The following is an 11,987-nucleotide window of genomic DNA, read 5'->3' as shown; positions in this document are numbered from 1 at the left end:
GCTCGGCGTGGTGGGCAACAGCATCAGTCGCTCACGACAAAGGCGCGAGTGAGCAGATGCTTACCGATGCGGCGATGGCGGAGGGCCTCCGCACTCTCCTTCTTCGCCGACTCTTTTGCTCGTTACACGTACGCTGATTCATTCTCTCTCTTTTTTTGTTTGTTTACTGGTTTATTTCTCGCTTGCCTTTCGTGCTCCACCGCATGCGCTCACCACCCCTTCTCCAAGACGTACCCACCCACGCACACCCATACGGGTACTACGCCCACCGTCCTTAGGGTATACTTCCATGGAGGAGGGATCTCCTGTTCAGTTCGAGGCTGTTGGCGGTCACAAGCTGTCCATCTTCTATGGCGAAAAGGCCCGCGATGGCCGCAGCACTCTCCGCAAGACGACGACGGCGTGGGAGATAGTGTACTACTTAGCAATGGAGCTCGCCAAGGAGGACACAGTTGCGCAGAAGCCGACCGCTGCCCAGCCTGATGCCGACGGAGCGCGCGGTAAGTTTATCCACGCTGCAGGTAAGCTGGCTGCGTTTACACCGGCCCTTTTTTCCATTCGCTTCCCGGAGAAGTACATCAGCAAGTCGGCAGAACTGAGGCCGTACATGGAGCACGCAGGCGAGTGGATCATTGTAGAAGCCGGCTCACCGGCCCGCAGCGTGGTCCTGGCACTGCTCTTCAACGAGCTCTTCGATGGCGCCGAGCAGCTGAGGGGATTCGACGCCGAGTACGACACGGCCACATGGGGCATCGGTCTTATTGATGAGACGTCAGGTATGCAGAAGCCGTGCGTCATAGATATCAAAGTCGGCTTCATTCGACACTCGCCGCTGACACCGAAAGACAAGCTTGAGCGGATGCTCAAGAAGGAGCATGACTCCCTCATGCGGGACACGGCGTTGCGGATCTGCGGTTGGCGGCGGTACGTCCACGCCGCCATGGACACAGAGGGCGAGCCGGATGCGTGGAAGTGCGAGCGCTATGGCAAAGTGATCGGGTATGCCGTGTCCAACATGCGGGAGCTGAGTATCTGCCTCCAGGCATTCCTATCGATTGGCGAGCCCATTGCTGATACGAACGAAGACGGGCAGCTCTTTGTACGCTCCGAGGCGATGAGCGCTGTCACAGGCGTCGAAAGAGCGCATATGGAGCAGCGCATAACTGCGGTACGTGCTGAGCTCAAGTCGCTGCTCGACTTCTTCGAAAGCACACCCGACGGGGCCTTCATGCTGCAGCACATGGCATTTGTGTCCACAAGCGTGCTCCTCCTGTATGATGCCGGTGCTTCTGAGGCAACAGCCAGACTTCGCTTCATCGACTTTGCCCGATCCACGTGGCGCAAGTTCAACTTTGGTGAACCGACAGTAGGATTCGTCCAGGGCCTCAAAAACTTGGACGCCTACCTCTCGCTGTAGCCGCGACGTTACGCTCTTGTCCGTCCCCGCCCTTTGCTCTTTTTTTTTCATTCCTTCTCGTGTGTGTCTGTGTGTGTGCGGCGCATTTACTGGGCTCTTTTTGTGCTCGATCGTATCGACTTCGCGACGCGATCACTTCAACATGGAGACACGACTGATTTTTTCTGCTGTTTCGAAAACGCACGCGCGCAGTCCTCAGACCCAACGCCTCTTTTGCTGTCTTCTCTGTTGCTTTCCTCGTGTACTGTGTACCTCTTTTCCTTTTTTGTCCCCCTCTCCATACCCATTAAAGTATGCGCACTTGATCATTTCCCTTCATGCCTGCTTTTTTTTTCGACGAATATTTCATCGCGCGTTTTTCGCATCACGCGTGTGCTCGCTTGCAGTTTCTTCTGTCCCCCGCCCCTTCCTTCTGAAGCTGTGTCTCTCGCACTAAACCGTTGCACTCGTCGATTCGCGCCCGCGATATCATCGCCTTGTTTTGTCGAACTGCGAAGGTGTGAGGCTGCAAGGTGTCGGCGGTTTCATCCGCGAACGACAGCTGCCGAAAAAAAGAGATGAGAAATTGTATGAGGGGGGCCAGTGGCTGCTTTCTTTGGTTCCCTTTTTTTATGTGTGTGTTAGCGCCTCGCCTTCGCATGCCGACACCATGTGCCACGCATGTATTTCTTGGTTGTCGGGGCTCGAACGGCACCAGTGACACAGGGAAAGACGGAAACAACAACGGCATTGTGGCAGCTTTGTCTACTTTGATGCATGCCTTCGACGTCTTGGTGGACTCAAAAGTGGTTGTGAATGTGTGCGTGCTTATGGCGGGTATCCTGTGAGCTGACAGTGTGAGTAGCACACAGTGAGGTCGATTGCTTCATCTTCCTAATAAGCCCCCTGTTATTATTATTATTTCATTGCCACATTCTACGGGCGTGTGGAATGGACGCTCTCCTTCTGTGCCTTCTCTCTGCGCGTTATGTCCTTCTAGGCAATTTCCATTTTCCGCCTCGCCTTCATTTCAATGGAGGCTCTCGACCCTCCGCCCCCTCTCCTCCTCATTCCTTTCCGCTCTCCAAGTCTCAGCACTGCACGGCATCAAGAACGGGCGGTGCTGAGAGAGAGAGCTTCTCCACGCGAAGCGTGTGCATGCTGCGCTTCTTATATGTTTTCCACGTTTTTGCGCGTGCTTGTTGCTCTCCATTTTTTCTATCGTGGAGAAGGGAAAGATGCGCGCTCGCGGGAAAAGCTTGACAAAGCCAGCGGATATGTGGCACAAGTGTGCTGCGTGTGCGCAACGACAAACTTGTCAACCACTTTTATTTTCTTGACCACTCCTTTCTTGCACTATTTGAGACATAAAGACACCTACATCCGTACGCACACATGCGTGTACATATATATATATATATATGTGCACGTGTGTGTGTGCGTGCGTTGTCGGTGGGTGCGGTCGTGCTGTGACGTCCATCTCTATTGACTTTTTCGGGTGCCCCCGCCCCCCTCTCCTCCCGTCTCCCCCCCTAACGTGCACCTTTCCAAGTAAGCATCAAATAAGTCCGCCGAAGCAATGGAAACGGCAGACGTGACATTCGTTCTTGAGACGATGTTCTGCACGGTGACGCTGCGCTGAGCATGAAAGAGGGGGTGGTGTGCGAAGAGGAGGTATCGATGGCGAGAACGACTTGCCACTGCAGAAGGTCATGCGGATGGACTGATGTGTGAATGGCGCAGATTTGTGAGCTACGGAAGACCTGTGAATCAAATTGTGAAAGGGTGCGTTCACTTTGTTTCCCTTCTCTTTTCGCTCGCCAGACATAGACAGGTCGAGGCGAAGGCTCAGAATGACCGCAATACAGCAAACGCCGCAGACGAGAAGGCTCGCGCGGAAGCTCATTATATGACCTCTTCGACCAGCTTTCGCCTCTTGCTCTCTACTGCACTATCCCTGTTCTACGTCTGCTTCGCTTGTGTGTGCGTGTGCGTACGTGCGCGCACCTAACTGGGTCTCTTCCTGCTGCTAAGGAGCATGCGACACGCGGTAAATATTCCCGTGCTCGTATACGTCGAGGAAGCGCTTACGAAGCTCTCCTCACGCCGGCATACTCAGAACGGCACAGGTCCATACATTGAGTCAGAGAAGAACAGAGAGAATGGCCGAGCTTGGCACCCGCGGGGACGCACCGTTTGACATAACGTTGCGGCCTAACCAAAGAGGCACTAACGTGGAAAGGGATCGGAGTAACAGCTCAATGCTCTCTGACATGCATCCGACTCACGGCTTTCCTGATGATGGAGATGGGGAAGAGGAAGAGGAGCTGGACATTCGTGCCTCACAGGTGCGCATGGAGGCACTCTACGTGGACTTGCCAGCGAAGAAGTTGCAGGTGATCATGCATAGTGCCCTCAGAGCTTACAACACGCACGTTTTCATTCCCACGCGCACGACCTGGCGTAAGGAGGAAGGCTCGCGGCGCGAGCTGGAGCGGGACGTGGAGCGGACCGCGCTGAGCCGTATCGCAGAAGACATCAAGAACGACATCACCGCCAAGCTGGGGGGCTGCTGGCACGTCATCTATGGCCACGATTTTGCCACTTTCGTTACATACAAACGCCTTTGCTTCTGCCATTTCCAAATGGAAGGCGCGGATGTTGTGGTATGGCGCCATGGAGGGTAGGCGCAAGATGCCGGGAAGGGGTATTCTTGCTGACCTCTTTCTCACCTCGACCCCCTTGTCCACCCTTGTCGGGAAGGCCCTTCTGATCTTCGCCTCAGTCTATCCCATGCCGTTCGTCAGCCTCGCGTCGCCAGCGGCTGTTCCCTCTTCTGTTGCCACGTTCTGAATCGGTGCGGCAAAAAAATGCGTTTTCTCGTGCACTTGCGCGACAGGGATGTAAACTACAACAGAAAAGGTCAAAGAGAGGGCGAGGGGGGGGTAGACAACGTGACGCCGCCACCAAGACGAAAATATGGTCGGTGCCGACGCGTGCGGTGCTACAGCACACAGTGAAGAGAGAAGCGCGGAGCACGGCCTTTTCTTGTCCTCATTTTCGCGTCCTCAGCTACCCGGAGGAGGGGGGCAGTTGTATAGCAACGAGAGCGCGAGTGCAGCGGACACGTTTCACTCTCTCTCCCTTCCCCTGCTTGCAGCTCTGGAGCCTGATGGCATGCGCTGCTCTGCCGCGGGGTGTGATTGTGTGTGTGCACGCGCTGGAGGGGACTGAACCTCTTGTGCCGTTGAGACTTTCTGTCACCCTTGTCCTGATCTTTTAATGTGTGATGGCGTCTGTGCCCTGGCAATCGACATGAACTTTCGCACCTCTGTCCACACTTACCCATCCATCCATCGTGCCTCCCTCTCCCTATTGCCTTTCTGCTTATCTTCACATGCGCGCGGCAAACTTGTTGACTTACGCGTTGTCTTTGGTGCCTGCCCCAATGACGAAGGGGACTCCTCTCCGGATGCGCGCGTCGGAGGCTGTCACAGTGCCGCAGCTGTCTATCTTGCTTGGAAGCGAAGCGGTTCTTTCTACCCTTCAGCGAGAGTGGGCTGCATTTCCACAAGGGGCCTCCTACGCAGATTTTCGGCGGCTGCTCGAACAGCTAGTGAGACCACCTCCCGACCCTTCTGCAACTCAGCAACCCAGGTGCTCTACCCTGGAGCGAACAACTCCGCCTCACTATGACACCCCCGCCTCGTCGCGCTTCGAAGCCGCCATCACACCGGCGCGTCTTTCGGAAGCGCGCGCCAGCACCCCAGGAATATCCACCTATGGTGCCTCTGATGGCACGGGTACGAATCGGGAGGCGGAGCGCGCTCGTCGGATCCGCAGTCGGCAGGAGCTCGCTGGCGTCACAATGCGCTCTGTCGATCCCATCAAACAACTTTTTAACCGCGTCGACATCCACAATGAGCAGCGGGTCACCTGGGATAATTTAGTGAACTACCTGGTCGCCGAGGCCACCAGCGACGCAACCGCTACGAGGCTTCGAAGCGATACGTTTAATTATCTAACCTTCTCGAGACAACTGCGTGGCTTATCAAAGCAGCCGCAACAGCAGCGAAAGCCACAGGAGCGCCTTCCCCCCGCGTTACGCATATACAGGCGCTACTACCGCGACGTACAGGGCTTCCCTAAGTCTGCGGCTGCTGTTAGGGGTGATGAGAGCGCTACAGGAGGCGGGCAGGCGGCCGCGGTCATTTGCGAGGACGAGGATCTCGCGCTTGTTCGCTTTATCGACGGCCTTCCCGGGCACAAGTCGCTCTTCTTCGCTTGCACCCGCAGCTGCCCGTGTATCTTTTATTCGAAGGATACTCTCGAGCGCGTCTACTCGGCACCACCGGAGCTGCTCCCAGGAGTAAGCCCCACCGCCGTGTCGTACCTGGCTGCGTGCGACTTGTTCGTTTGCTACTCTGCGGACGATCGACTGTTGCGTGGTTGGTTTTCGCTAATCTCGCACACCATCGTGACGGTGGCAGTGACACCGCTACTGTTGGAAGGTTTAGTTCGTCGCATCTACGCGATGCCGCACGAGTCGCCCACCTACGCCGAGTACGCAGAGACAGTCTTCGTCGGCAACAGCCAAGGGCAGGTGCTGCGCATCACTGCACCTCAGGGGCGTAGCGGCGGAATGGAGTTTACGGTGGCGCAGACGTATTCCCACCTGCACTCGATCGAAACCGGTGGCTTGGTTGACTTCTGTGTGTATGGGGCGCACCTCTACTCCCTGGGCTTCGATGGACGGCTCGTCGTCACCTCTCTCCACACGGGGCAGTCATCGGAGGTGGGTCGAGTTGTGAATGAGCACTTGACCACGCTTGTGTACATCCCAGAGCACGACTGGGTTGTGGCAGCGACGTCATGTAGGCGGCAGCTGCTTTGTTGGGAAGCGAATGCGCACGGCTCTCTGCCCGGCTCCCCGTTCATCGTCACCGGGCACGGCGAACACGAAGCAGTCATCATCGCGCTTGTTTACGTCGCGCCAGCGGACCTGCTGGTGAGCGCCGACAGCCAGGGCGTCTTGAAAGTATGGGATGCATCGTCGCAGCGGTGTGTGCAGTCGCTCCGGAGCAATCGCATCCCGCGCCGGCATGGGGGGTCTCTTCGTGCTGTGACGGCAGATGAGGCGAAGGCGTCGTTCACGAAAACACGTACTGCGGCCAACACCAACAGTGGGCTGCTCGCTGGCAATCTCGCCGGGCTCTTTCTCAACCTCGGACTACTCGCCTTGCTGCCAGCAGGCGTGGGTCAGCCACATCAGGTGGGCGGCCTCCAGTGCCACAGCTTGACCTATTGCGAGCCGTCCCAAGAGATGCTCTGCGGGTTCGTCAACTCGATCGTCTGCTGGGGGTTGCGCGACCGCGCCAACCTGCTCGTATGCGACGCGGAGGAGGCGTGCTACGACCTCTTGTACGACATTCGGACCTGTACGTTTCTGGTACAGGGTGCTACGTGCCTCAGCGTGTGGGATGGCGTAGACGGATACCGTCGCCGTGTTCTCGGTCAGGTGGAGAACCCGGGCGCATTACAAGCCGGCAGCGATATCAAAGCCATGTGCCTTGACGAGCTCGGCAGCCGCTTGTTTGTGTCACTGAGCGACGGAAGAGTGGTGTCGTACACGACTCAGTATCTCGCGTCGGATGCCTCGAAATGCACACCCGTAAGGGCCCCAGTCTGGTGGCGTGGAAGGTCCCCCGGCTGCGGCGTCGGGTCAGGCGGGCCGGCGCTCGTCGAGCAGATGCACTACTCGTCGATATCGCGTACGTGGATTGCCATCACGTCCATGGGGGCGCTGCTTGTGCGATCGGAAGAGGACGAACAAAAGGTGCTCTTTTCCATTACCATTTCCGTCTCCACCTCACCCCTGACGCATCTCCGCGTGTCGGAAGACCTGGGGCTTACCGCGGTAACGGACGCTCAGCGCACCGTGTACATGTACGACATGCAGGCGTGGATGGACGCCCCGGTCACGAAGAAGCTCGCCGAGTACGGTGCCCTCGTAGACATTGTGTTTCTCGCCGATGCGCCGGCGTTGGTGACGGTGCACGCCGGTGGTGTCTGCCGATGCTGGTCTTGCGCTCCTGCGAAGGAGCGGTTTCAGCTAATTAGCGTTTTCTGCCATCCTCAACATCCCGCCCCTGAGCTGGTCACAGTCGCCACGGTCGAGGCAGAGCGTGCGTCGATGGAGGCCATGGAAAGGGCCCATCTGGGCAGCGCGGGTATGACGCGAGGACGGCGACCGATGCAGCCCGCCGCGGCCTCGCAATTTGCTCGCACGGCTGCGGTGAGGGCAAGTGGTTGCCACGACGTTTTACACTCGGCTTCTTGCGACACTCCTCGATACCGGGCCATGCTACCTACCATTGCGCGCATCTCTCGCCCCAGCTCTGGAGGCATCGGGTCTCGACCAGCAACGTCGACGCTGCGCGCATCGCCGCGTGGGTTTTCAAGTTCGCAGCGCATTGAGCCAGGCGTCCAGGGGACCTCTGACGAGCAGAGAGAGGATCCGGTTGAGCCCAGATCCGCCTTGAAGTGCCATGCGCGGGTGCGGAAGGCGGCCAATGGTCCGCTGCGAAACGCCAAGGCTGGTGAGGAGTACAGTGCGACCGCAGTGGCTGCGCCGATTCCGATCGCATCCGTCGAGTTCACCTCCGCAGCCTACGACGGGCGCCAGCACCACCTCTTCCTCGGCGACTCTGACGGGGTTGTGCACACCTACCGCATGTGCCCTCTTCTCCAAGCCTTCAAGTTGCCTCGTTGCACTCACACAAGCCGCCCGACATTTTCGCTCTCTTCCGCGATGGAAGCCAGCGGAATGGATGCCGACAGTGCCCTAGCCTTCCCCACACTGGTGTGGTCGCTGCAAGTACATGTGAACGATAGGTCGACTAGAGAGCGAGGTGGTGAGGCCCACCCCCCTTCCACGAATCGCGGCAGTATATCGTCAGTGACACAGCGTGGACTCGAGCGGTGCGGCGTACTGTGCGTGCGGTGGATGGACGATCGTGGCGTACTAGCGAGCTCTGGCTACGACCACAAGGTTTGGTTCCTTGACAGCATGTCGGGCGAAAAGATTGCCTCTTTGTCGGCCGCGCGGCCGCCTCCTCGACCCGATCGTGCTGGATCGCCACTGATGGTGTGGGGGCACGACAGCGGAGCACTAGCGCAAGAGCCGATCCTCAGTGGGGTGCTGGAGAAGAAAAAGACCGAGGCCGCTAGCACGCTGCCCCTCCACAACATCTTCAGCCTTCCCCCGCTGCCGCGCTATGACGGTTTGACCGACGGCAGCGCCGCCCATTTCCTCGCGGGGACGCCGCCGCCGTGCTGCTGCACGCACATCACCGCTAACGAGGAGGCGACTGCGACAGAGGGGCTGGGGGTCTTGGCGTCGCAGTCGAAAGAAGGACAAGAGGAGGATTGCACGCCGGCTACTGTCTCCAGTGCACGACCGCTACCGGTCAGCTTTAGCTTGCCGACACTGTTAGGCCATAGCAACGAAATCTCTAGAAGCCTCTCCAGATGCTCGATCCCGGAGGTTGCCATGGCGGCCAGGCACGACCGCGCGGCAGTGGAGCTGAAGGGCTTCTTGCAGCGGCCGATACGACAGAGCAGCAGCGGTACGAGGCCGCCGCGCATCAACCCTTACATGCGCTCTCCGTCGCCGTCATCCTCGGAGCAATACCCGCCTACCGAGGACGCACGTCGGGGTCGAGTACCGCCCTCACATTACAGCGTCTCATCGCCTGCCGGCAATCCCCTCGAGGCAGATGAAAGCCCTTGCGGCGCCCCTTCTGCTACGTGGAGGACGCGGCCCACCTCTGGGGGCAATGAGAGCGCTCATGTCCACATTGTGGAGTGGCAGAAGCGCCACCTGATAGCGCTGCGCGCGTCGCGGGGCATGAAGCCAGACGCGCCCGTGCACCCGGGCTCGCACAACACGCTGGTGCACGTGGAGGAGAGCAAGTGGCACAGTGTCGATGTAACAGGGCAGCCCCCTCTTTTGGGCTCTGCCAGTGGTGTTCCCTGCCCAGCAGTGCGACCTGCTGTTGCCTCCACCGTAGCACTAGCAGCGACGCAAGCTGCGGCCTCCCAAACCGATGCGGCCTCCGGGTGGAGTGCGCTGAGCCGGACAGCGAATATGCCAACTTTGATGAGCACCCGAGGCGATTCCGTAGCGATGGAGGCAGAGAGGAGCGGCAGCATCATTTCCTTGGGCTTCAAGGAAGACTCGGCAGTCATCAACCCCTGCGAGACCGCAACTGGGTCGTTCTCCGACAATGTGGCCATTGTAGCCGCAGAAGGATTGCACATCTCAGGAAGTGCGATGGCCGCCCCCGCTCTTGATGCGGACCAGGAGCCCGCGGCACGTCCACCACAGCAGACACAGCTGCTCCAATCGCAGCGAGAGGGCGAGAGGATAAAACGGAATTCCGTTGCCCTCTTTGCGATGCCGCGGTATGGAAATCCTTCACGAGTACCGCCGAGGCACCGATCGGCACCCGGACATCATAGCCGTACGAGCGCGCCTCGATTTTCCAAGAAGGCTGCCGAGTGCGGCGGCGTTGGAGAGCGCACGTCGTCATCAGCTGTAGCTGGCGCCTCCGCGTCTTGTCTGCTTCATGGCATCGCCGAGGGGACCCAATCCTTTGTCTCTTCGAACACTACGCACCCACCGCCTATGTTGGCCTACAGCAATGAGTGTGAAGGGAGGTCAACGTTGGAGATGTACTCCATTGAGCTCCGTAAGCGTCTCCGGCGACCGCGCCGCTGGTACGAAGCGTAACTGCTGTACATGTGCGTTGGGCTCATCCAAAGATCCATAAGTACGTTAGCGCTCAATTTCACGGGGGTGCATTTCTTCTCACTCCAAGAGATCAGCTCTACTGGATTCGCGTCGGCTGTCTCAGCTTCACCGCTGATGTTCCGCTGTGCCCGTCGTGTTTATTTCATGTTGGCTATCGCGGCACCTTCACCATGCTTCCCCCTTCCTTGTACGCCCCATGCACAGCTGGAGACTCAAGTGTGTGTGTGTGTGTGTGTATGCCTACATTCCAATATGCCAGTGCACATGATCATGCGTACAAGCCACCGCATCAACTCGCTGACTCTGCGTCTTTTTCGCAGGCGCGTAGACCTTTGCTTCATTTCTTATAAATGACCACGCCTTTTTTTTCGTACATGATGTATAGCCTCCTACCACGCTCTCTCTACGTCTCTTTACTTTACTTCTTTCTCATTGCTGCGTGACCTTCTCGCTCATGCTGCAACGTTTGCCATTTCTTTTCCATTGTCACTGAGAATTTCCCACTCTCTTCTCTCCCCAAGTCTTGTGCGCTGCACATCACTCAGACGAACGGTCACTGCCTCTTCTCTTTGCTCTTGTCTTCCATGCCGCGATACGATACCGGACCTGAAGTCGATGGGGATGCGATGTGTGACGGGAGAAGATCGAGGGTTTTGTAGACAAACACAAACGCACAGATATACGTACCCATCCATATGCAAGAATGGGGAGAGAAAGAGGAGACGCCTCCTTCGCTTGAAAGGCTGTGCGAAGGAGGTCATCGTGCTCGCGCTCTTGTGCGGCAGGGGGTGGTATTCAGTATGTGAAGTTGTTTGTCTGATTACAATTGTTCGAAAAAAAATTAGAGGCAGTTCACGCTTTCATGTGACTACTCGCCAGCTTCTCCATATGACAATCAGCAGCTGCTGGTCGAGCGCGTCCACCTCTGCTGCTTTGCTGCGGCTCGCTGGTCTCCTCCAGTGCCATGTCGATGCGGTGCAAGCTCCTCCCACCCCCTCCCCTCCACCCTTCTCTCTTCGCGGCTCTTTATCTGTTTGGCGGTTCTTGATGGCGTTTGAAGGTTCATTATCACGGCAGCGGCAATACATCACGACAGCCCCGCTTCAGCCCCAACAACGGTTAGAGAGAAAAAAAAGAAGGGAGAACCGGCTCTCTCGTTTTCTTTTCATGTTGCATCCACGTCTCTCTCAGCCTCTCCAACAGGCCTAATCGAATCCTCTCTGATTCGCTTCCACATTCGAGTCTGTCTGTCAGATCCCCCCTCTCTCTATATATAAATCTGTACCTCTCTACCAAAGCTCCCTCCGTATTTCACCCGCCCCCTCCCTCCCTCTCTCTCGCTCCCGCTCCCAGCCCGCACGCAACACTCCCTGACATTACTGGCCTTTCCCTTTACTGGCACCAACCCCTCTTCCGTTGGTCTATATGCGTATCTGTGTGAGGGAGTCTTGTCTTTCTTCTACGTCATCTCACGCTTCTCCTGTTGTCCTTTACGCTGCTCTTTTTAATCTTGCGTGGTACGCTGCCCTCCGGCTCCTCCTTCCCCCCTTTTTCTTCAACTTCTTCCCACAGCTCACCTTTGCCTCGCCTCCCTCTCCCTTTTTTCCCCTCTTTTGTGCTCCGTGTTTCATTGTGTTTGCCCGGCGTCGTTCCCTTCGTAGCGGATAGCCCTGTCCATATGTGCAAGCGCACCGCCCCCGACAAACGAATACATGATAGGCTTTCCCATTTCTCTCCTCCCTCCCTCAGGTGTCTTTCATAGCGGTACATATATAT

The 11,987-nt window shown here is 57.5% G+C and overlaps 3 protein-coding genes across 3 annotated transcripts; all 3 read left to right on the top strand.

Annotated features, from left to right (window-relative positions):
• Positions 1–289: 289 nt before the first annotated feature.
• On the top strand, positions 290–1,417 carry LSCM1_01072 (uncharacterized protein; the record flags this gene model as incomplete). The annotated part of the gene is made up of 1 exon (XM_067318698.1): positions 290–1,417. The coding sequence occupies one exon, from the start codon at positions 290–292 to the stop codon at positions 1,415–1,417; it is 1,128 nt and encodes a 375-aa protein (XP_067174803.1).
• A 2,141-nt stretch (positions 1,418–3,558) lies between these two features.
• On the top strand, positions 3,559–4,083 carry LSCM1_01071 (uncharacterized protein; the record flags this gene model as incomplete). Its single annotated transcript, XM_067318697.1, has 1 exon — positions 3,559–4,083. One exon carries the CDS (start codon positions 3,559–3,561, stop codon positions 4,081–4,083), a length of 525 nt encoding a protein of 174 aa, XP_067174802.1.
• A 761-nt stretch (positions 4,084–4,844) lies between these two features.
• LSCM1_01070 (uncharacterized protein) lies at positions 4,845–10,190 on the top strand (the record flags this gene model as incomplete). The annotated part of the gene is made up of 1 exon (XM_067318696.1): positions 4,845–10,190. One exon carries the CDS (start codon positions 4,845–4,847, stop codon positions 10,188–10,190), a length of 5,346 nt encoding a protein of 1,781 aa, XP_067174801.1.
• Positions 10,191–11,987: the final 1,797 nt, after the last annotated feature.

The sequence above is a fragment of the Leishmania martiniquensis genome, chromosome 35, assembly GCF_017916325.1.
Source record: "Leishmania martiniquensis isolate LSCM1 chromosome 35, whole genome shotgun sequence".
In the NCBI taxonomy this organism is placed as follows: Eukaryota; Euglenozoa; class Kinetoplastea; order Trypanosomatida; family Trypanosomatidae; genus Leishmania; species Leishmania martiniquensis.
This window is presented reverse-complemented; position numbering and strand designations above follow the sequence as displayed.